Source organism: Corvus kubaryi, unplaced genomic scaffold, assembly GCF_017639235.1.
Source record: "Corvus kubaryi isolate FWS band 111438036 unplaced genomic scaffold, C.kubaryi_AGA036_p1.0 37385, whole genome shotgun sequence".
Lineage (NCBI taxonomy): Eukaryota > Metazoa > Chordata > Aves > Passeriformes > Corvidae > Corvus > Corvus kubaryi.
The window spans coordinates 31773740-31798106 of NW_024581127.1; the positions used below are offsets into that span (position 1 = coordinate 31773740).

Sequence of the window (24367 nt, forward strand, 5' to 3'; positions counted from 1 at the left end):
GAGAGGAGAGGAGAGGAGAGGAGAGGAGAGGAGAGGAGAGGAGAGGAGAGGATGAGAAGAATGGAGAAAGAAGTAAGCAATGGATAAGAAAGTGTTTGAACATCTTTTAGAAAAAGCACTGTAACCTGAAGGACACCATCAGAAACCTTAGCCTTATACAGAAATATGTGTCAAACCCACTGATCAAACCCACTTAACCATAGCTTTGAGTGTTGGCAGTAGGTATAATTTGATGAAGTTGATAATGATAATCATCTTCTGTTGACTGTTGTGCTATTTGTGTTTTGAAGGAGTGTGATATGCCAGAACAATTGACATTTCTACTTGAAATCCCCACTGGTGCATCAGCTGAAAGTGCTGCTGGCCAGACTGGCAGCATCCCTCAGCTGGTGCAAAGCTGTGACAGGGACTCAAATTTTCCTGATTTTCAAATATTCTCATTTGTGTCATTTCCCCCAAGAGAACCCTCACACCACTCCCATTACTGTGAGGAGAGGGAAACATTTCTAGGGAAAAGTAATGGAAGGTGGTGATAATATTCTGAAGGTCAGAACTGTTCCCCTGAACTTTCTGTGATCCTAATACACACACCAGATAGAGTAGCACTCCTCCCAAACTCCAGTGGTCAATTATCCCAATTGTTTTCTCCAGGTAATCCAAATTACACATTTCTCAACTCTGAGCATTTATAGCATAATTTCTCTGCTTTCATCATGCCTAAATTATATCAATTTCCTTCAAGGTTCCTTTATTTGAACCCTCCACTCATTTTTTTAACTGCTATAAAAATGGTTTGAGAAGTTTCATGATTGTTCTGTATCAATAACTCTCCCATGGAGCAAACAATGACACATGCATATCTCAACCTCTGATTTCTGCCAGGGAGAGACTCTGAAATGGCAAAGTCTTGGTGTAGCTGCAACTTGATGATGAATGGTTTTCCCAGAGCCACCAGAGTAACATGAGCCCTTGCTGTTTGCAAAGCAATAGAATTGGCTGGTTCGTATGCCCTCTGCATTCTGTTTGCCATGTCAGTGACTGGAGTGCCCCAGTCTCGCCACCTAGAATCTTTCCATAATTACAATTTTAATTTTGCTTCCTCATGATGTCTCTACCTGCCAAAGAAGGAATGAATATCAACCAACAACCTTTTCAAGGATGGTAAGCACCCTAGTCTGCAAACCCAGATTTGCCCAGCAGTATTAACCTCTGAGAAGTAATGGAGGTTTGTTCATATTTATTTTTTCAAGGCTTGAAAACATATAAATTCCTCATAGCACAGCCCTTAATGAAGAACTAGTGCATGAGGGAATGCTCCTCTGATAGAAGGATACCTTGAAAGCCATGAGTGAAAGACAGTTTGCTTTGGAGAGGCTAGAAAAGGAAAGTTAAAAAATCCTTCATTACCTCACTTCACATTACTTTCTAGCTCTGCTTCCAACAGGTACTAGAAGCATGAAGAAAGCCTTGGAATTCGTTCTTTGGTTTATTTTAAAGTTTACTATCTTACTATGAATAACTTTTAATAGTGTTAGATTTCTCCACACAACAAGGAGTGTGAGACTTAAATGAAAAGTGAAAAATTTGTTTCTCCAAAGGAAACACATTAAAACCTCCTGCGCAGCAAATTTTATCCTACACAACTTTTGTTTTTAAACCTATAGGTCTTGGCTACAGAATGATGAGAATTTCAGGGGGAAACAACACACTTATACCCCTCTGTATGTTTTTCTTTTACTATAGTTTAACTTCTGGGTTTGACAAAGGAAGAGCAGAGACAGGATTTACATGAACTCTGTCCTCTATTCTGCAGCCCATAAAAGTAATATTAGTTACTACTTTTTCAAAGTAAGGAAGGAGGACCTGTGACAATTCAGTCACTACACGCTGCTGCTGAAAATAATACATTGCTTCCTATCCCCAGTGCAAGGCAGAGAACAAAGAAAGTAATACTTTTTTTTAAATTCTAAATATAAAATTACAACTCCCGGCCTTTTAGAAGGACATCTTCAGTTTTGCAACCAGCTCTCTCTAGAATTAGCTCTCTGCAGTTTCATGAGCACTGTGTCAGAGATCTAAAATAAATAGGGAATGCTTATACAGTCAGGAAAAATCCATATGGAAAACAGATCTAGCTTCAGATCTAGCCTCTTTAATGTCTTTATAACTACAGCACTGGAAATTAGATAATTACTCAAATGCTGGCAACTTCTTGAATCTCTCTTGCTATCTGGGAAAAGCAGTATTATTATGCTGCTATTCAGATAAATGGAAAAGCAGGATTCTGCTAAGTTTTGCTTTAATGAAAGAGATGCTCTTCAATAATGTAGGGAAATCAAGATACTGCAGCTGTAAAAAGAGCTTTACTGTAAATATTTCTTTATAAATAACAGTGCACACTTAAACATTTCTATTTTAGCCTAATTCATGGCCACAAGAAGCCTGTCATAGCCTTTATACTTGTGTTTCCACACAGGAAAATCCCAGAGGCAGATGATACCTTTAAAGGCAGATGGGTTCATTCTCCCAGGTCACTCGTGCACAGATGGAGAGAGGGCACTGCAAGCCACTCACTTGAGAATGATCTGTGAACATTTTGAAACTTTCCTGCCCACGAACCTTATGTTGCTGCCCACACAGCCATGTGGTGTCAGCAGTTCATGTGATCTCTCTGAATATGCCTCTGTGGAAAACCGGCTGTTGGTAAATCCCAGCAGAAGGCAGTTTGAACCCAGCTACATGTCTTGCCCTGGAGCCACTTGGAAGAAATCACACAGTCAATTAAACAGTGGTGAACAGGGAGGGTGACAATAAACAGGTAGAGAGAGTATCATAAAATAATCACAAAATCACAGAATGGTTTGGGGTGGTAGAGATCTTAAAGACCCTTTAGTTCCAACCCCCTGCCATGGGCAGGGACAGCTTCCACTATTCCAGGTTGCTTCAACTCCATCCAACCTGGCCTTGAACATCTCCAGGGATGTGGCATCCACAACTTCTCTGTGCAGCCTGTACAGAGAGCCTCACCACCCTCACAGGAAAGAAAGTATTTCTTCCTAACATCTAATCTAAATCTCTCATCTTTTAGATTAAAACTGTTGCCCTTGTCCTATCTCTATGTGTGTAAAAAGTCTCTCTCTCTCTTTTAAGTACTGGAAGGCTGCAATGAGGTCTCCCCAAAGCATTTCAAATCTGTTTGGACTAGTTGTAATCCACCTACCTGTAATTGGAGTGATCTCTACAGCATACAACATCCTGGTTGGTACTGCCATAAACATAACCCAAATCTATCTCAGGGATGACCATCTCCCTCACCCACCCATCCTCATGCTGTCTTGTTCCTTGGCCTTTACTATCTGAAATTCCCACTAACCTCACAAGCAGAGCTGGTTCTTGCTCAGAATCCTTACAAAAAAAGAACAGATTTTCTAAGTTTCCTTGTCATCTCAAGTCTTCTACTATTGTTGGAATTCTTAAATACTTGCAGGTCACACTATTTTGGTATTTTTAGAGAAAATTAAGACATGTAAGTATTCTTCATATGAACAGTAGGCCGTCTTGCCAGAAACTAAGCAAGCACTGTGCTGCAAAATACAAGCAAAGAAGATCAGAAAACCTAGTGCAAATATCCCTGTTTATCTAACTTTCTTTTTTTCCTTTACCATCTGTTGGAGCCATATGCCTTCTTAAATAAGTGCTAATTATAGGTCTCCACAAATACTAATCAAATAGTGGCAACTGTTGCAAACTTCAGCTGGAATTTTCATTTCTCCTTGATAAAAATCCCTCCAAATCAGGCTCTAAGAGGGTTGCCTTTCTCTGGTTTTCTGGACTTAGGTACACAGCAGTTACAGCTGTCACACTCATGTCTGTGTTAAGACATAGGAGTTATTCGTAAGAAGCTGGGGAAGTAGTAAGAGCCAAAGCACATCTGCCACCAAGCACATTGGGGTGAGTTTGGGACAGAAAATGACTGTGTCTAATAAATACCCACTGACACATTCTGTAGCAGAGCTCTTGGTGATTTGGGTTTTCCTTCACTGCCCCTGTGCTGCTGCAGTGAGTGAAAGAGAGGAAAGAAACAACCCTGTCACAAAATCACCTGGCTTTTAGCACTGAAGAACTGGAGCAAAGATAGATCCAATACTAAAATTAAATTCTGGAAGAGAGATTCTAGCCTATTTAGAGAACAATATATGTCCTAATGAGCTCAAAAAGGGCAAGACTTCACTTTCATGTCCAATGAGCATTTGTATAAATGTCCATTTGTATAAATGTCAATTTGTACCATTCAGGCAAATGCAGAATAACTGCCTCCAGTGTCAATGTTATTCTGCATTGCTGTGTAATGTGAAAACACTGAAGGATAAAAATTAATCCAGTCCTAAATATGGCAAATGAAGAGTTGAAGTGCCTTTAAAAAACCCCAAACACTAAATAGCTCTTTCAGCATCACAGGACTCTGGCAATTTCAGACTGTTGTACTGACCTTCCAGGAAGTTAAGATCTATTCTAGCAGAAATTAAGATTAATAAAAGAAAACAAAATGAAAGAGAAATTAAAATAATATGGTTTTAATTAATTCCACCCATCAGGTAGAGAGTTATTTCCCATTATAATCACCAAAACCTCCTTGTGTGAATGAGTGGTGCACACAGAAGAAAGAAATCACTTCCAGAATTTCATTCCAACTAGTCTTTTCCTCTGGCTACCAGTGGTAAGATTCTCTTCCACTTTTCTCACCACTATTCACATAATGCTTTGGCAGCTGGGAAACCACAAATGTTTAGAGGTCCAGAAATGTAAGAGTTGAAATGCATATATAAAAGTGTGACTATCTGTACTTTACAGACAAGCATATATATTGCATTAATCCACTGGTTATTCCCCCAGTGTCTCACAGTGTATCTGGCACCATGTCACCAACACAACAGCTACAGATTCAGAAAAAAAAGTCCTGAGCTAAAATCCCAGATCTTAAGTGAAACTGGAAATTAAAGATTTCCCTGATGTGTCTGTAACACTGTCAAGTCCTCTTTTAATGGTACAGATTGGGAACTAAATGCTTCCTAATGTGCTTTTTCAATGCCTCCTGTGTTCAAGAAGGTGATAGATGGAAGTTGTACATTCACCAAGCTTTTATCTTCAGGACTTTGGCCAGTTGCACTTTACTCAGAGGGTAAATTACTTTGTATTGAACATGGAAAACATTTTGTGACAGTCTAATAAAAAATATGAGAAGAAATCTGATTTGTCAGAGGTAGGATGTAGTTCCTAATATTACACTCTAAAATAAAACCCTGAGGATTCAGAGTGAAGGACTTCAGACTTCCACTGGAAGAAGCCACCAACTCTGGATCACTAAATACACAAAAAAGGCTTCAAGGCCCTACAGATTTTTTCCTCTCTGTGGACAATACCAGTAATGAGGTATTTCATATCTTCTCTATGATTAATCCTCAGAGTTAATTTAGATACAAGAAACCTGATCTCTCAGCTGTAGCTGCTTCTGCTGCAGCTGAGGGTCTTTCATTCTACAGCCTGCCAGTTCAATGTACAGTGTGACGTCCAAGGTGAGTTTGTCACACCCACATCTGCAAAGGGATACCTCCATATGATGTTTTTCCTCCACATTCCACTGCACCTGTACAGATCCCTTGCTCATTCATGAGAGACCTGATCCTACTTCCCAGGTGGTCTCTGATTCTGATCACTAGATTTGGTACTTTTATACAATGGGAGAAAGGGTAGAAACACATCCGGCTCCTCACATGCCCATAAAAAGCTGGAAGAACTCTACAAGTTCCCAGGTCAAGATAATGTGCTCTAAATTAGATGTTGCTCTTCTGATGCAAATTCCTTCTACAAATTACAATACATTCCTTGTTCTGGAGACATTTCACATGTACAGCAGTGGTTTCTCAAGGTGTCTCAAGCCTCCAGAAAGGCAGTGAATGTGATGGAGACTGGCAGAGTCAGAACACAGGTAAGTTGTGTCAAGTCCTCATGTTTTCAGCACAAGTGTCATCACAACCTTGAAGCTGACAGGTGTCAGATACTTAGATACTCAAGCAAAGCTCTATAAAGACTATTTTATGTGCTTTCTAAAGAGGCTAAAGGAGTAAAAATTTCTCCTAACTACTAACACACACACACAAAAACGATTTTTATTTCCTTTTGGTGTGAAACAATTTCTGTTAAAAGTAAAGCAAATATCCTTCTGAAGTAGCTTCCAAATAAGTAAACCATGTTGCTAACCTATCGCAGGAACTGTTTCCATAAGCCATAAATTTAATTGAAACCCAGAATGTTCTTCTGTTTGTTTTGTATCCTTAAATATGCCTTTGAGCAGATATTTTAACTTCTTATTCAGCTGAGACATGAAATTGCTCCTTTCCTAGGTCAGCCAACTCTTGCCTGATTAGTGATTTAATTGCTGTCTATACAGCTCAGTACAAAAATACAATAGTTTGGTTTTTTCTTATTTATTTGCTTCTCCATTGTTTCTCCAATTAGATTCCATAAACCTCAGTCACTGCATTGGTAATTTTTTACTTTTAATTTTTTTTTTAACTTTTTTTGTTATGTACATTATCTCAGTTGAAATCCTCAATCTTTGTCTGTATCACACAGATATAAATCAGCAAGAGACTGATCCTTCTTTGTCAAAGCATGTCAGGCAAGAGCCATTTGGGTTTCTGTCTAGGTTTTCACTAAACTGCATTACTTTTCTCCTTTCCTGTGATGTGCCAAAAGTATCATTAGCTGTTCTCTTTCTTTGGATTGTTTTCTTGTAAGACCATTCATTGCCTTCAGTCTGAGTTAAGGGTCACTCAGGAAAAGGATCTGTTATTTCTTTCTGAGCAGTCTGGGTTTTATTTGGCATAAACTTTGCATACACATCATAGTTCTGCAGTGAGTTCTTAAATGGAGTAATCACCATAAAATAAAGTGCCTTGAACCTAATCCCACCTGCCTTCCACAAAAAAAAAAAAAATCTAAGACTTTGAATTGAAATAATTGAAATGGGCTAAATCCTGTTGATCCAAAATATCTCATATGACTTACCCTGCATTCAAAATTTTAAATGCCTTTACCTCTCCAAGTGAAACAAAGATGTAAAAAAGGCCTTATAGCCACTATAGACAGTAATCTTGCACAAAGTTATGCTCAGCTGCTCAAGTTAATCCTGAAAATCAATGGCAAAGCTGGGAAGGAACTCATAGAATGGTTTGGGTTGGAAGGGATCTCAAAGCACTAAGATCTCCAGAGAGATCTGGATCCCTGTGCTATCCTCTTGAGAGACACGGAACAAATAATGAGGCAGCTCTGTGCCTCAGTTTCCCACCTATTAACTTCTCCTTTGCTTTGTCTCCCATTTAACCAGTTTGCACTTGGAGAGCTGAATGTTACTTCAGTATTTACCACACTGCTTTCAGCTGCTGTACCTACCTTGGCTGAGAAATACTGCTGAGCCTGGAATGCAAGTCCTTTATGGCTCCCACACAGGATAAATTGTGCCAATATTTCCTTAGATATTTTTGCCTAGTGACAATCATACTTTTCTTTGTCTAAATTTATCCATCAACATTCCCAATAATTTTGAGAGTGACGATTCCAAGTGCAGCCCATGGAGACAAGTTTAAGCTGAAAATATTCAGGACATGATTTGCAAGGTTTAAATTGAAGTCCATTTCCTGGAGGCATTATACCTTCTTACAAAGTTTACAGAAGACAACAGGAGAGACTGTGTTGCAGCTGCTTACAGCTAGCTCCCTTCCTAGTTTTTAAACTCTTTCCCAAAGAATGATAGTAGGAATAGTATATATTAAAATGACAACTTTGGGAAAAAATTATCATTTCTGCTGCTGTAGTTAAAGAGAATTCAATGGTAGGAAGGTCTGAGAGAAGAACAAATACTGGAGATCCTAAGTAGAAAATATTCCCAGAATTGCAGGATCACAGAATTGTTAGGGTTGGAAGGGACCTCTGGAGATCATCTAGTCCACTCCCCCAAGGCAGGGTTACCCAGAGCAGGTTGCACAGGAACTCATCAAGGCGGGTTTTGAATGTCTCCACAGAGACTCCATGACCTTTCTGGGCATCCTGTTCCAGTTCTCTGCCACCCTCAATGTAAAGAAGCTCTTCCTCATGCTGAGGTGGAACTTCCTGTGTTTTAGTTTATGGCCGTTGCTCCTCATCCTGTCACTGGCCACCAAAGAAGAGTGTGGTACCATCCTCCTGGTACCCACCTTGGAGATATTTGATTGTATTGAGTCTCAGTCTTCTCTTCACACTAAAAAAGCCCAGCTCCTGCAGTCTCTCCTCTAAGAAAGAAGCTCCAGACCCCTCATCATCTTTGTGGCCTCCACTGGACCCTCTCCAGCAGCCACTTGTCTTTCTCGTACCTTGGAGACCAGAACTGGACACAATATTCCAGGTGTGGCCTCACCAGGGCTGAGTAGAGAGGCAGGATCAGTTCCCTCGACCTGCTGGCCACACTTTTCCTGATGCACTCCAGGATACCTTTGGCCCTCCTGAATGACAGGACACACTGCCAGCCCAATATTGAACTAATTAGGAAACTACCCATGTAAAGAAGGGTAAGATTCAAATCCAGTAGAAACAATGTCTCTTCTCTTTTCAGTGCTTTTACAAATGCCTTAAGCCAAGATGTTGTTTTCCATTACCCAGGGAATAGTGATTTAGGTTAAGCTTGTTTTACAGATATTAAGATGCAGAAAAATATTACAGTGCACTTTGAGTAAGGCTTTTCCACATGCCAATGTCCATGCAAGGTCAGCTGTCCTTGAAAATGAGAGCTATGGGAAATCATGTAAGAGCTCATGGATATGAATCACGGGGAAGAGACTAAGAGTTAGCTTGTACTTATTTAAAATTAATAAAGGGAATTTAAAGACTTGAGGGGAACATTTCATGAAGAAAAAAAAAAAAAAGACAAACTTTTTGCAGACAGATTTTTCAAGATTTTCCATCCTGTTAACTCTCTACCTATTTGTGAGCCAGCCCTGGTAGCAATGATCAGAGCTGGAAGGTGACAGTGGGAGGTATTGTGAAACCCCTTAACTAAATAAACTTCAAATATGAGACAAGCACAGTCAGATAAGGTGTTTACACCAGTGTTTTGAGAGGATTTTGTGCTCCTCAATGTATTTTAAAAAGTACAGGGTTGAGGACAGCATAAAGCCATGGGCCAAATTCTAACCCTGTTCCAATGACCTCAGCACTAAACTTGAAGGTAGACACAACTATTACAGCTTTATCAGTTACTTGGTCTGGGGTTTTGAGTAAATTACAAGTGACTGGATTAAAATCCTGGCTTCATGTTCCTAAAGCTGGATCATTAATACACACAGAATCACCCAGTACTCTTCTATACCCAAATCTGGGCAAGGTCTCCCAGTTCTCTGAAGCATTATTCAGTCAGCAGACCTTTCTGGAGCAAGAGATGGTTTTCAGAAATTCAGGAGTTTTGGAAAAGTAATCTGTTAAGTAATTGGAAAAAAAAAATAAAAGGCTCATTTTTTCTTTGGAAAAAAAAAAACATTCTTCCTCTGTTTTTTCTTAGTTGCAGCTGAAATTCTACATAGTATAAAGGCAAGGAGGTCTTTTCCAAAATTGAATCCTGCAGAAACTGTGTCTAAATCAGCCAGAATTACAGCTGAACAGCTGACTGAATCTTGATTTCTACAACTGGATGAATAATTTAAAGCACACTAACAGCAACACCTGATAAATGTTTATTTAATCTTGTTGCCATTTTCTTCATTTCTCTGGCTGAAATTACTCAGATTCAACTGGTTTTCTTTCATACTTTTAATATGGACTTTGATGTCTTTTTGAGAAAATGCTCTGTCAGGCAAGAACTGCATGTGCACCAGTTTCAAGATGATTTCGTGTAAAGCTGGGTCAGCACCTCTGAAGAGAGCTTGTGCTGGAATGGCAGCTCTTTCTTCAGTGCAGCTGTGCCTTTCCTGCTTGAGAATGCTCTCGAGTCATTTGCCATTGGGTCACTTCTGGGAACTCTCTCAAAATATACCAAAAAGGGATGGTTTTCCACTCAAGCCTGCAGAGCTGAAAAAACAAAAACTGCCTACTAGAATGATTTTGTTTCTTTCCTGCTACAATTATCTAAGAAGTTTCGTAAGACTGAACCCTTCCTAGCTGAGAATGGCTTTTCCCTTCATGCTGTTCCCTTTCAGCAGCAGTTGTATATTAAGGTCTACCTTGCACTCAGTTTGTCTCAAGGCTTGCAGCAAGGATCTGGTGAAAAAGAAGAGACACTTTGACCAACTCATCCTGTCACAGCTGTTACTTCTCTTTTAGCTTTTCACTTAACTCCACTTCTGACCTTTTAAGTCAAGGACGCTGCTGAGGTCCCTTTGGCCTGTGCTGAGCTACGTTGGCAGAGATGGGAGTGATATCAAAATCAGTGCCTTAAATGTGAGGTTTGGGTCAGCGGAGAATAATCTTTTCAGTGGAGTATAAAGTATGTTATGACTAATTCCCATAGAGATGTTGCTCTTTCTTAAACTTTTTGGTGAAATAGGATTTAATAATTTCTCATTTGTCCAAAATCACCACCAACATACTATTTTACCCAGTCCTTCATGTTGGAGCAGCCATCTGAATCAAGAAGTGTAAGTGAATGCAATCAAACTTCTGTGCAGGAATAGGTTGGCTGCCTCATGTGTCTGCATTCCCCCTTTTCCCCAGGCTGCTGATGGACTTAAAGCCCTGAAGATCCAGGAGAGGGTTTTATCCTGCTTATCTATGAGTATATTCTACATCACAACTCACACTACAAAGCACTTATTTAAGTGCTATGATGATCACCCTATATGAAAACAAAGTACCTCTTCCTACACTTCCCCAAATGTGTATTCACCATCTTCTTTTGCTGTGCAAGTGATCAGGATTTTGTTTGCAATCACCAGGCAAGTGACATCACAGAAACAGGCAAACCCTCGATTCCATTCAATTCACTGGAGTTTTCATTAACTGGCTGGATAACGGGAATACGTCTCCTCAGATACCCCCACAACCTTCAGCTGAACACTAATGCAAGGAGCCCTCCCTCTCCTAAAGATGCTTGTCACTAATGAGTCTCAGCTACCTTGCATAAGCCAATTTCCCCTTCCACATAGCAATTATGTAAATGAAGGTGAAGTTCCTGATAACTTCTATTGGTTCTATTTGGCTCACAATTAAAAAGAAGAAAAACATTAAAAAACTTTCATTTCAGTCTGGGGAAAGAACTGGTTACCCAGACCAAAAAAAAAAAAAAAAAAAGAGGAAAATTTTAAATGGGCTTTCCCCTTCATCCCAAAAGGACAACAATAAAAATATGAAATACCACTTCTAGATAATATTCAAAGAGCTTCCTTCATTGTGTGTAGTCATTCAATTTCCTGTTGCAGCTAAGTGCTGCCAAAACCAGGCACCGTCAACATAAACAGTGACCAACATTCTACATTAAATCTCTTTGACATGACATGAAAGCCTCCAAAATTTTTGAATGGCTCGGAGGTAATGCATCACATGAACATTTTTATGGCCTTTACATCTTCACAGTGTGAATTTTCCACCTTTACCCCTCACAGTGCTAATTGCAGGTACTGTTCATGTCTCTTCTAAAGCAGGGAAACTGAGGCAGAGCTTGACTTGGGTCTGTTTCCTCAGGAGTATTCAACTTAAGTCAATGTAAATTAGGCCTTTGAGGGATATTGAAGACCTTCATCTAAGTGCCTAGCATTGGAGAGTGGGAAATAGAAGTCACATTTCACAGTTCAGCAACAGTATGAACTCCCTTTTCCCCTCTTCCTAGTGTTGTAGAAACTTCTATTATTGGAAATCAAAAACCAAAAAGAAGTTTATTTTCAAAAACTGACACTTCAAAGCTGAAGTTTAATTTGGTCTCATTAAAACCTAAAACTCAATTCAATGACAAAAAATAAAAAAATAGAAAAAACCCACAGTGTTCCAATTATAATCCACAAACAAGAGAAATTAATTATAGAAGTCTATACCTTTGCTTTTGCTTCCAGTGTGTAACACTAGTACAGAACCACACAGTCTTTCCTTGGATCCTGTCAGAAATCCTTTGTAGTCTCTTCCAATCTAAGCTTTGAGCCTCTTAACTCTGGTGAGTGTATTTTCAATCACATATTATTATGTCTAGTAACACAGAAATCCTTATTCTGTTGTATGTAGCAGAGATTTTTCATCTCCCACAAATATAATACTACTTTATTAGTGTTTGAATGGAGTTATTACACTACTTTCCACTACCTAAGACAGAGGCAACTAACCCTTGATATTTTTGAAAATGTCACATGGGGAAAACTCAAATCCTGACTTCCACATACTTCTGAGAGACTATTGATGAGATTCTCCAGATCCACCTCATATCGGCACTGCCCCTCGGTTGCACCCACTAGCCTTCAACAAAATCTTTAGGGTCGGATCTGTCTCATTTTGGTCACAGGCAAGGCAAGCAACTAATTTCAGTCGATTTTTGTTTTAATAGCAGAGGCAAGAAATCAAGACCTAATAGCAGGAATCACTGTAACCTAAACCTGATCCTTCAGAAATGGGGAAGGAAGGCCTTCCAGTGTTACTTATGAGGGAAAGTTGCACTACAACATTAGGCTCCTCAATCTGACTCCAAGACCACCCAAGTCTGTAATTATTGCTAAGTTTATGTGAGAAGCTCTCATTCCTCCTCCCGAGATTGGGAATCCAATGCCAAGACCAGCAGACAGAGACGCAAGAGATGATTCATACCTGTCAGGGGTATGGTAGAAAACGTCCCCACATATGCAAAACTCAAACCTAAAGAGCTAAGTGATATTCACCTTCGTAAATGGCTTCTAGGTGAAGTGTGAGATGAGCGATAACAGATGGGCTGACATAAATAGACAAATCCAGGAAATTAGGAGATGATATTAGTCTCCATGACTGGAAGTACTCTCAGCACAACTTGGCTGAACTTGCTGAGACCTTCCCCTTCACCAAAGCACCAATACTGTTGGAAAACCTTATACTATTCAGGGGAAGAGAGGAGTTTCAGAGAGACCTCACTCTGTAGTTTCCATTATTCCCCTGGATAAAACTTGACCTCTGGTTATACCATCTGGTATTCCATCTCCTGAGAAGGCTTGCAGGCAAAACGATATCATCATTGGCCAACATCTGTGCAGGACTTTGTGTGGGTATTTTTGGGGTGAAAATTATGGGAAATATATTTGGCATTATACCAATAATTGCACAAGAGAGAATGGTACCAATCCTCCTTAAGGTAAGAGCCAGCAAACTTCTCTCAGAGCAAGAGGCAGGATGAGTAATGTGAAATGTGTAGACAAAGAGACATTTAGCACAAGTGCAGGCTCTCAGGAGGCAAGTTAGCTCAGGGAAGGTGTTTATTAGGTCACAGAATGCACCAGGACAGAGCCAGGCTAAAGATCTTCAATATATTTTTGTGCTTGGCAGTACAGACATAAGCTCCTGTTTACCTCACAAAAGCTTGGCCGCAAAGCTGAGTTAACTCACAGTAACAAGACATGCTGAGATGTGCAGATGGAAAGTCTTATGCAGAAGTGGCAAGACCTAGTAGCTGTTAATGAGAAAATACCAAATATCATTAATCAATGTATCTCAGGTGTTTAAAAGTTTCACCCCCGCATTTTAATTGGTTTGCCCTGATGCTTCTGAAGACATAAATATGCATCTTCCTCTATACACAACAGGCATTAAAGTCAAGTTTCCCAGAAAATTGAAGAGCATTGCCCAGTAAACAGGAAGGTGTCATCTGACTAAGAGCAGCCCTAAGGTAGAAAAGGTATTAAAAAGAAAAATTTCCACTGAAGTAGTATCCGGCTGCATATATTGTGCTACTCATGTACTATGCAGAAGGGATGCAACTAAGCTGGTAGGGGAAGTGATTTTTGGTGTTGGAGTTTTAAAACTCCTTTCCTCTTAACAGCCCTTAACTGCACACTCATCTCAGCTGGTGTCTGTTTCATATCCACAAGCTGTGTACCCAAGCTTTGATGGATATAGAGGGTCTTGGAGCAAGTGAGGCAGTGCAGCCTCCTCCCATGGGGTGTCAGCCTGAGCTCCAAGGCAGCTCTGCATTCATCTGTGCTCAGCATGGGACTCATCTTCTGGACCTGGATCCAGAGGTGTCCATCACACACCAGACTCTCTCAGAGGAGTCTCCCATGTTGGAGTGTAGGTGAATGACAGTAGTTTTAGTGGGCAAGTAAAAGAAGTAGTTTTATATTTTGCTTTACACATAATAAGAGAACAAGTCCTAGAGCCTCCCTCCACTCCCTTCCTGTGTCACCCACACTGGAGTGCTGAGGGCCTACACCTTCTGCCATGCTGTCCCTTATTTCTTGCCGTGAAGGACCGTAGAACTGATGAAACTCCAGAGCCGCTGGCTGTCAAAAGCAGAAGTTCGTTCACTGCTGAAGATTTTCCAGAAGCATACTAGTAAATTCTGACATGTTAATGTGTAAAGGTTCAAGGAAAAATATGTTCACCATCAGAATTATTTTCCTAATTTTGGATGTGGTACAGCAGCTATGATTGATGCCTTTTCTTGGTCTTAAAATCAAGAGGCATACACGGTCAGAAGGGGAAAAGGGATTTTACCTTGGTATTTATTCTTAAGGATCCTTAGGTGTACACGTCCAGGTCATATGCATCGAGATGTACCCCACCGAGTCTTTCCCTGTGTCTCTGTGTCTCTCTTCTTCCCGTGTCTCCTAATCCCCCCCAACATTGGGTATAACATTATAGGCTTTACTAATTAGCATATCTATCAAAGATTCCCCAATGAGAGGTTCAAGTGAGCCCCCCCTCCCCAAGGAACCTTCCCCTGGATGGTTCTATCTTGGTTTACAGAATATTTTCTGGAGAGGACCTTGGGGTCTGGGGCACACTGATCCCTAGCTACGAAGCTTCTAAAATGTTTAGTCTCTTAGCTTAACAAACAAGTCCAAGAATGTAGGCAAAAAGCACTAGGAATACAGAAGTTGTAAAAGGTATAACAGGGGTATAACAGGGGTATAAAAGAAAAGGCAAAAATCTTCATGGCATCATGATGAAGTTGCAGCATACTTCCATTTAGGACGTCAGACACATTTAAAAACCTCCCACCTAGAAGAAAAGTCAGTGGTTTTAATTACATTAACAGACTCCCAGATTACTGTTATCACTGCGACTCATTACACAGTGTGTAGTAGAAATAGTAGGTCAAACATTTCCGTCTTTAGATCCACTGCTTTACTCCCTAAAATGTGAACTAACCATTAAATGTTTCAAAACCGTAGATAATTATCTACTCTCCTGCACTGTCACATATCCCCAAAAAAATCAAAGCTGTTTGTATTAAGTAATTAATTTTCACAATACCCGTATGATACAGCTACAATTAATCCCATTGCACATATGGGGATCAGAGCTGGGGAAAAGAACCCAGCAATCATAGGAATTAAGGACTGGTAAATCCTCATGGGTCCTCAATTCCTCCAGCTGTCACACACCACTCAGACATAGGTCAATGCTACAAAGACTTAGAGTTTTTTGTTTCTGGTAAGTTCTTTCCTGGCATTCTGCTTCTGATATTCACTGGCTTGAGTGAGGGGATTGGATGTGGACTGTTGGGCATATACATATGTTTCCTTTTTTTGTGTGTTCTTTAACCAAACAAAATGTCAGTAACACAGGAATCTTCTCTACACTATGCTTACAGTTGAGATTCTTTTGTAACAGCAACAAATCCTGAAATAATTTTCGGGGACTTAAATATGAGTAACAATTTCATAACTGTTTCTTCTAACATAATGAGAAAGATTTATTCTTGTTCTTAAGGGATAATGTTTTTATATCCAGTATGATTTTTCTAATTAACTTTGTTTTTTGTTTGAGTATTAGCTTTTAATACTAAAAGCTGATGCCTGTTAGGTAATGTGCGATATCATTCCTTTAAGATGAAAAACCAGAAGATAGAGTACCATCCCTCAGTTACACGCTTTTCTTGTCATGCTACACTTTCTACATTATCTACAGCATTATAAAATACTCTTGTGAAACAGATCTCTCGAAGTTATAGCCTACAATAGTAGAGTAAAAAAATTATGGCCCAGAGTTGCTGGAGACTGATTTTATCACTTTCTACTCTGACACAGAAAGATGTAGTGAGTCAGCTACTCCAATGGACTCCCACTTTACATGCAGCCGTCGGAGGAACATTTAAATGGGCACTGTGTAATTTCAGGGAGTTTTATAATCTTACCAGTGGAGGGGGTTGTGGTAGCAAATTTTACTACTCATTATGACTTCCCACACAGATATGCAAGGGGAAGAGTAAGTTGCACATCATCTGCAGTAGAATGTGAGCTTTTACCACCTGTTTGTAAAAGCCAAGTATGTAATTTTGAACTTCCTTAGTTCCTGTTTCCTATTACATCATTTTTTTCCTACCAGCTACATAATTTAAAATCAAGGTGAAACCATGAGTCTTCCTAACATTCTTCCCCAATCTATCAAACAAGATAAGCTATTTAAGCAGCAGCTTATCTAATAAATAAGCAGGATCTATTTAAGATAACAGGATTGATTGTAAGTTTTAAGTTATAAATCAGCATTTTATACACAGGATTTTACATCAGTTACCGCAAACAGTGCCTCCTTCTGACAGATTAGGTTGTATTCACAAATATTAGGTTACTTATGGGGTGGAGAAAGTTTTTTGTTCATGGCACAAGAAAGCAGACCCAAATTTACATGACCCTAGATATAGAAAGGAAGAAATCAAAAAAACAAAATGTGGTTTGGTTTGCCCAAACCTTGCACCTGTTTGAGGCATTTGGCTTGTTATCGTGCTTCAAGTACATCCCATCATTTCTGCAAGTGCAAAGACAATGGAAATTGTAAATACCTGCTCAGGCTTTTAATTCATGAAAGGGGTGAAAACTTTGTATGAAACCCAAGGCAAAAAGGGTACTTAAGAAAATATATAAACATACAGGTATTACTGCTGCATGTGAAATCTGTAGGAAAGGAAGTGCTGAGTTTCAGCTTTGGCCGCAGGCTCTGTGGTGTCACACCAACAGGGAATGCAAGTCTAAAGAGGATGAAGAGAGTCTGAATCATTCTCCTATTCTTCAATATGTTGCACAAGTACCTGATGTGTCACTCACCTCGGGCCTCTGCCTCTTGCCCAGTTTGTTGAAGTTCCATTGACTTCCCAAACATTCCCTCAATCTTCTTGTTAGAGAGGGAGCAAGATCAGGTCTTGTAGGCAGCAAGTGGCTCAAGGCTGTCATTCCAACCAGATTCACTTTCTGTGAAAATGGATACCAGGCAACAAAGACTAAAGCAAAACTGGGGTTTTCCCCCTGGGACAAATGGTCCAGTGCCAGGGCTGACCAGTGCATCTAGGCACAGTCCTGTACCATCACACCCACCTGTATGTTCAATTTAAACATCAGATTTAAATGTAAGCACTTGAAGGACAATCTGATTCCAGAAAAAGTTCTTATGCCTAAATGTTTGTTACAGTGCAGATAACTGTAACACGCATCTCAAACAACGAGGCCCATGGAAAAGAAATATATATGGACTGATTCTTGATAGATGTTTCAGAGAGATGTTTATTTCTCCAGCTGCGTGGCCGGAGGTCTGCCAAGGAACTGAGACAATCACAGGACCCGAGGGTCCTTGCCCGCACAGGGGAACACAAAACAACCAATGGGGAAGGAGGCTGACCAGGGGCGAGGGAAACCCCGTGTCTCTCCCCAAGGGCCCCTCTCCCAGGACCACATGGCAGAGGGAGGGACCCCGACATTTCACCTGTTTATTTTTAACAAAAGAGATTTAAAACTTAACATTGAAAACAACAAGGACAGTTTCAAAACATAACAAGCCACCCTCCCGTGGAAGGTATCTTTTCAGCTTTATACCGGCTAGCACTTGTATTTCAATGCCTTAGAAAGCCTCGAGCAGCCTTGAGAGGTAGCACGGGCGATCTAGCATTTTAGTAGCTCTAAAATCGGTACCTGAATCAGCTGCAGAGCAAATACCATCAGCAGAAGCAAAGAGGGAGAAATATAGCTCCCTGCTCGCTCAATTCCCTGCAGTTAGAAGCTTTCAAATGAGACAGACAACCAGAGATGTTCACAGGAAAGTAGCTGAGCTGAAACAGAGCGCGGAGCCTCCCCTCAACCATCTTTTATTAGGAGAAGGGGAAAGGGGAGGACTGGGGGCGGACCCGGGGTGAGCGGCCAATCAGACACTGCTGAAGAGTCTGAGTTACATTTGGCTTTGCCCGCGCTTGGAACAAAGGAGCTCGGAGCACATGGGCAGGAGCACGTGTCTTTGGGAGGGGGAGGGGAAGCTCAGAACAGGCAGCAACACCCTCCTGAGTCTTTAAAGGTCCAAACAGATTCTGTGGAACATCTTAAGGAAGACAGGACTCTCTGGGCATGCTTTGTGGGGAAACTGAGGCAGGAGAGGGTTTAATTTCTTCCCTCTCCCTTTTCCTTCCCCCCTCAGCATCGGAGAGAAGTTGTAGGGAAAGGGAATTGTATAGGGAAACCATGGGGTGAAAAATGGATTAGGAATAAACTGGGGATGGGGTAAATTTAGGAAAGGGCTCATATTGGGTATAGGGTAAACGGGAAAGTAGGTTGTGGGTGGGGAAGTTGCTGGGATGGATATTGTTTATAATTTTGTGCATAACGGCTGCCTTTGACTGGAATACCTCCAGGCCCAGTAACATTTGCTGCTTGTAAACCCTTCTTTCCTTGAACTATATCAAATTGTACAACTTCCCCATCTCCTACACTTTGCAGGTAATTTTTAGGGTTATTCCTTTTAATGGCAGTTCTATGGATGAATAAGTCTTCCCCTGTATCATCTCATGTTATAAATCCATAGTTGTTTTTACATTGTACCATTTCACAGTTCCTGTGATTTTGTTGCTACAACTTCTCCTATCGCATGCTTGAGTGTTTGTCGTGGCTGCTTGTCCCACGTGGCTGCTGCCTCGCCATCTCCAATGTCCCGGCCAGGCCCCTGCGTTGCGGCTGCTCCGCGCCCTCTGAGCGGCGCTGCTCCAGCGCGTGTCTGGGCTCTGCGCGGCCCCGCGTTGCCATCGCCGCCGGCCTCTGCCCATGCGCCGCCCCTCTTGGTCAGGCGTTCACGGGGCTCGCTCCACCACGCGCTGCGTGGGGCCAGACAGGCACTGCCGGGTCACCCCGCTCCCGCCGCACCTCGCTCTGCTGCCGACACTGCAGCTCGCACCGCTCTGCCCGCGCGCAGGAACTGCCTCGCTACTGCTCACAGAGCGCTCGGTCCATGTGGCCTGGGTCACACAGACTCTGAGGCATGCTTCCCTTCGCCAAGACACAGCTGACATTGCTCAACAGTCTCGGTAATTAAATAATATTCACGAAAATAATCTTCCATTGGCACATATTTTGACTCAAAAATTAACTGTGTCCAAACAGTATTCCAAAAGTCTTTGGTAAGAATTAAATCCCAAGAAACATAGAAAAAGTTCTTAAACAACCATGCCAGGAAGTGTTTCAGTTCTTTTTGAGCTTGAATCAAGCTAAAATTTACAAATCGTTGTTCAAGAATCTTTTCAAGTTTAAGATAAATGTCCATATGCAGCTCGGAGAGCCAAGAGTCTTTCCACAGTTCCTCCATAATTTAGAGAGAATATCCAAACCAAGGTGAGAAGAGAAAGATCTAGAGTGGTTTTTACTCATGAATTTTCTGTCCTTAGGGATCGGTGTCTTGCCAGCATTTCTCTACCATTTGTTACAGTGGGGATACTGCAACACGCGTATCAAACAACGAGGCCAGCGGAAAAGAAATACATAAGGACCGATTCTTGATAGATGTTTCAGAGAGATGTTTATTTCTCCAGCCGCATGGCCGGAGGTCTGCCGAGGAACTGCTCAATCACGGGACCCGAGGGTTCTTGCCCGTTCAAAACAACCAATGGGGAAGGAGGCTGACCAGGGGCGAGGGAAACCCCATGTCTCCCCCCCAGGGCCCCTCTCCCAGGACCCCACGGCAGGGGGAGGGCCCCAACATAAATGGACCAATTTGTTAACACATTCTTCACACACTTAATGGGTATATAAGGCAATTACAAACATAATTGAAATTCAAAACAAAATTCAAATCCATATTCTTTGCTCAGTCTGATCATGGCAATTCATGCGTAAAATCATAGACTCATAAGATGGTTTGATTTGGAAGGTATCTTTGAAGTTCGTCTAATTCCAACCTCACTGCTGTGGTCAAGGACATCTTTCACTAGATTATGTGGCTAAAGGCCCTGTCTAACTGATTATATCTGAATTTTTTAGCTTATTTTAGCAATGAAAAAAAGAAAAAGTAGATGAATACTAATTAAAGCTACAAGAGTGGACATCATATGTCTCTGACTGCAGCTGCTAGAAATGCAGTGAATGTTCCAATTGTTTCCACTAAAAAGTTATTCACACAAAGCAGGACAATCCTTCCTCTGAAGTGGAAATGGAAAAGAAAAACTGAAACAAATGACAAACCTAACCCAAAAACAATAGCCCCAAACCACCTGCCTCTTCTAAAATTAATATTGAACATACTTCTACAAAGATATGTCACAATTCACTTACTGGAGCTGTGCCCTGCACACAAAGCTCTGGCTAAAGCTCTATGGCTTAGGTTTAGAGCAGTTCAGAATAGCTATAAAAATGGCCTTTTCTGGACCTAAAAGAATTGATGCGCAAATCAGCATAACTTCTCCCTCTTGTTGTGGCATCATTGTCTTACCTGGGACATAGCTTTTATTCAGATGGAATATTTTGAGGCAGCTGCTGGAGGGTGTATGTCTCTAGCTATTTGGAATGCTTTTACTTATCTTACATGTTTGGAAGGTTATTAAATTATATAAATATTTGCATCTCTGAAGCAGTGCCATCATTTTACAGATAAGACACATTTTGTCCTGCTGTCTGTGTTCCCTGGTTTAACCTCTAGACTATAGGAATTTTCAGAGCACTCCCTGTCAGTGATATCAACGGGAAATTAAACCAACCAGTACTCCTTGGCTGGAATACTAAATTAAGCAAATTCTTGTAAAAGGCCTATATATACACTGGAAGGCACAGAAAATTCTCTAATTTTTCTAGTTTATGGTCATGTCTCATACATAGTGTAAACTCAGTGGTACTGACCACAGAGTAATGTCCTAGAGATCTGTTAATAGTACAGAATGCTTTGCTGAACCTAAAATTAAATTCCCGGTTTGTCAAAATTCAAACCCAGCTTCTATTTCCCAGGATATTTTTCATTCATTTATGAAATTTATGGTGAAAATATAGTCATTAGTTTTAGTCTTACAAAATATAAATACCAAACTACCCCACTTCCACAATTTCATTTTCAATTAATAAATTACAATGCCATTACGGAAGGAAAATGTTAATTCATTTTTTACATAATACAGTGGATTTTTTTCAATTAGTGCCAGACAGAATTTCTAAGAAAAGGATAAGAAAGTTGTTATCACACTGGAGTCTTCTCTTTTCTCTTATTTATTACCCTGAGAAAACCCTTCAGGAGCATAATGTAAAATCCTTAATCAAGATGCCATCTTTGATTATTTGCTGGGAAAGACAGGAGCACCATCTTCTTTCTGTGTTGACTATGTCACTTCTCCTACCTTTTATTATTACTTGCCTAATTTGCATACATACATGAAGGCACAGGCTGCAATCACAGCCTTTTTGTGCCAAGTCTTTTACAAGCAAAATAGAAATGTGTCTTTGCAAAAGTTCCTGCAACTTCTTTTATAGTAAAAGGACAGAAATAGGTGTGATTCAACTAATCTTAAAATAGGTATGTTAAATTACTCCCTCAAATTACCTGTTTCTCTCCTCTGGCTATAAAAGGAGACTGGTTGATTAGCTTAGGTAGAGACACCCACAGCACAGATTTCAGCACTTAGATAAGATTATTTTTACCCTTAGCCACAGATTTCCAAGGCTTCTTCCACCTCACAGCCATAACTCAGGTTACAGATGATTTATTCCCTGCCCTTCGAATATAGCCTAACATATCATTACAAGATAACTGTTTCCTGCTGGTATAGAAAGCTTGGTGAAATAAGGTTTGTTAGAAAGCTAATATATAAATCATGCAAGACACACTCCCCAGGGCAGAGCTATTATTACCTCTAGCTGGTAAGAGTATATATACATATGTTCTAATGAATTAATATTGACTTCTTAATTAACAACTGTTATTTAAACCAACATCTAACTGTCATCTATAGATCTCAGGATACTTAAATCCTAATTTTTAAGATGTTCTGCATCCCATAGTCACTATGAAATCCTGACCACCTGTATTCTCAAGGACCCATCACTCCCTGCAGCATGTCTGTAATCCATAATGATTTGCCAAGCAGAACACTGGGATATAATCCACCATCCATAAGTTTGTTTTTTTTTTTAAGAAAGTCTTAAATGTAGTCCCCATACAAAAATACAGTTGCCCCTTCCTGAAATCATAATAATTTAGCTCCTACTAGACACCAGTCTTTCATTGTGAATGCTGCTGACACTTTATTATCACCTTGGTTATGTAACAAATTCTTTAGTGCGGAATTACCTGCTAAATATGAAAGTAAGATAGAAGAGGCTGAGATAAATGAAAATCACAATAAATGATCTTGTTACTGGGGAGCCCCTCCAACACCTGGATACAGGCATGCTGCATGCTCCTTCATATAATCCCTCACTCCCTTCCGCATTTTAGATCCATAGATCATCCCTTAACTGGTGATTCACAGCCTTCAACAAAGATGCCTGTGCCCTTTCTTTTAGGAGCTTAACTATTTAAAAAATGTAAAAAGCAGCTTTTAGAAAAACAGGAAGATGACAGCAGAAAAGAGCCGATGACACCAAGTTAGGCAGGAGTGTTGATCTGCTGGAGGGTAGAAAGGCTCCACAAAGCGATCTATTCAGGCTGGATCAATGGACTTCAATTGCATTGAAGTTGTGAGGTGGGAGTTCCTCTTTTCTCCCAGGTAACAAGTGGTAGCACAAACAGAATGGCTTCAAGTTGAGCCAGGGGAGGTTCAGATTGTATATTAGGAAAAAATTTTTCACAGAAAGGTTTGCCAAGCACTGGAAGAGTCTGCCCAGGGAACTGGTTGAGTCATCACCCCTGGAGATATTTAAAAGACACGTGGATGTGGCACTGAGGGACATGATTTAGTGGTGGACTTGGGTCATCTCAGGGGGCTTTCCCAAACTAAATGATTCTATGAAAACATTCCATTTTCTACCTCTTGCTTAGCTAACATAAATCCAGCACATGAGCCTCTTTTGCAGAATCTTTTAGTGTTTTCTAGACCCCTTTTCAGTGTGTCCTATTGCCTCTGATATATCCTTCCTCAAGGGAATATGAGTTGTTAGAGCTGCCAGTTACACATGATACTGCTCTGAATTCACACTGAATTCAAATGATGCAGGACAAACTTTCAGTTTATCTATCATATCTCTAGAAAGACAATATACCTGTTGTCATGGTTTGACACTGGCCCCACACCAGGCACCCACAAGAGCCACTCGCTCACTCTCCCGTGCCACAGCTGGGCAGAGGAGAGAAAACGGAAAAAAAAATTATGAACGCTTCGTGAGTGAGATATGGACCGGGAGAAGCACTTCAAGGGTGAAACAGGCTCAACTTAAGTTGCAAAGTGAATTTACTACTAACAGAATCAGAGGAGGATAATGAGAAGTAAAACAAGACCTTAGAACACCTTCCCTCCCCAGCCCCTCCCTCCTTCCCACAGATAGCTCAGGGAGACAGGGCATGGGGGTCTGGTCAGTTCATCACCGAGATTTCCTTCCACTGTTCCGGGAGAGGAGTCCTCCCCTGTGAGGCTGTGGGGTCCCTCCCACGGGAGACAGTTTTCTGTGAACTTCCCTGGCGTGGGTCCATTCTCAGGAGCAGCAGCCACACCGCCCCTGCTGCAGTGTGAGCCCCTCCCATGGGCACACAGCCCTCCCAAAACTGCCGTGCCATGGCTCTCTCCTTCCACGGGGTCCAGTGCTCCAAGGACAGGCTGCTCCAGCCTGGGAGCAGGGCCCTCTCTCTCCACCGGGTCTCCCACTGGATCACAGCCTCCTCCAGGCATCCACCCGCTCCGGCACGGACACCTCCCCCACGGGCTGTGGGTGGATCTCTGCATCCCCCGTGGATCCCCAGGGGCTGTGGGCGGATCTCTGCATCCCCCGTGGATCCCCAGGGGCTGTGGGTGGATCTC

General features: G+C 41.1%; 1 protein-coding gene across 8 annotated transcripts in view; it reads right to left on the reverse strand.

Moving 5' to 3' along the window:
• The window catches only part of FAM135B (family with sequence similarity 135 member B), a 271697-nt gene that overhangs the window by 79035 nt on the left and 168295 nt on the right, over positions 1–24367 (reverse strand). The window contains exon 2 of one of the 8 annotated variants that reach the window (XM_042036043.1): positions 17232–17375. The exons of the other annotated variants lie outside the window; for them this stretch is intronic. Coding sequence (XP_041891977.1) covers positions 17232–17286 — 55 coding nt within the window. The 5' untranslated portion in view covers positions 17287–17375. The remainder of the gene's footprint in view (positions 1–17231; positions 17376–24367) is intronic. 8 annotated transcript variants of the gene reach the window in all.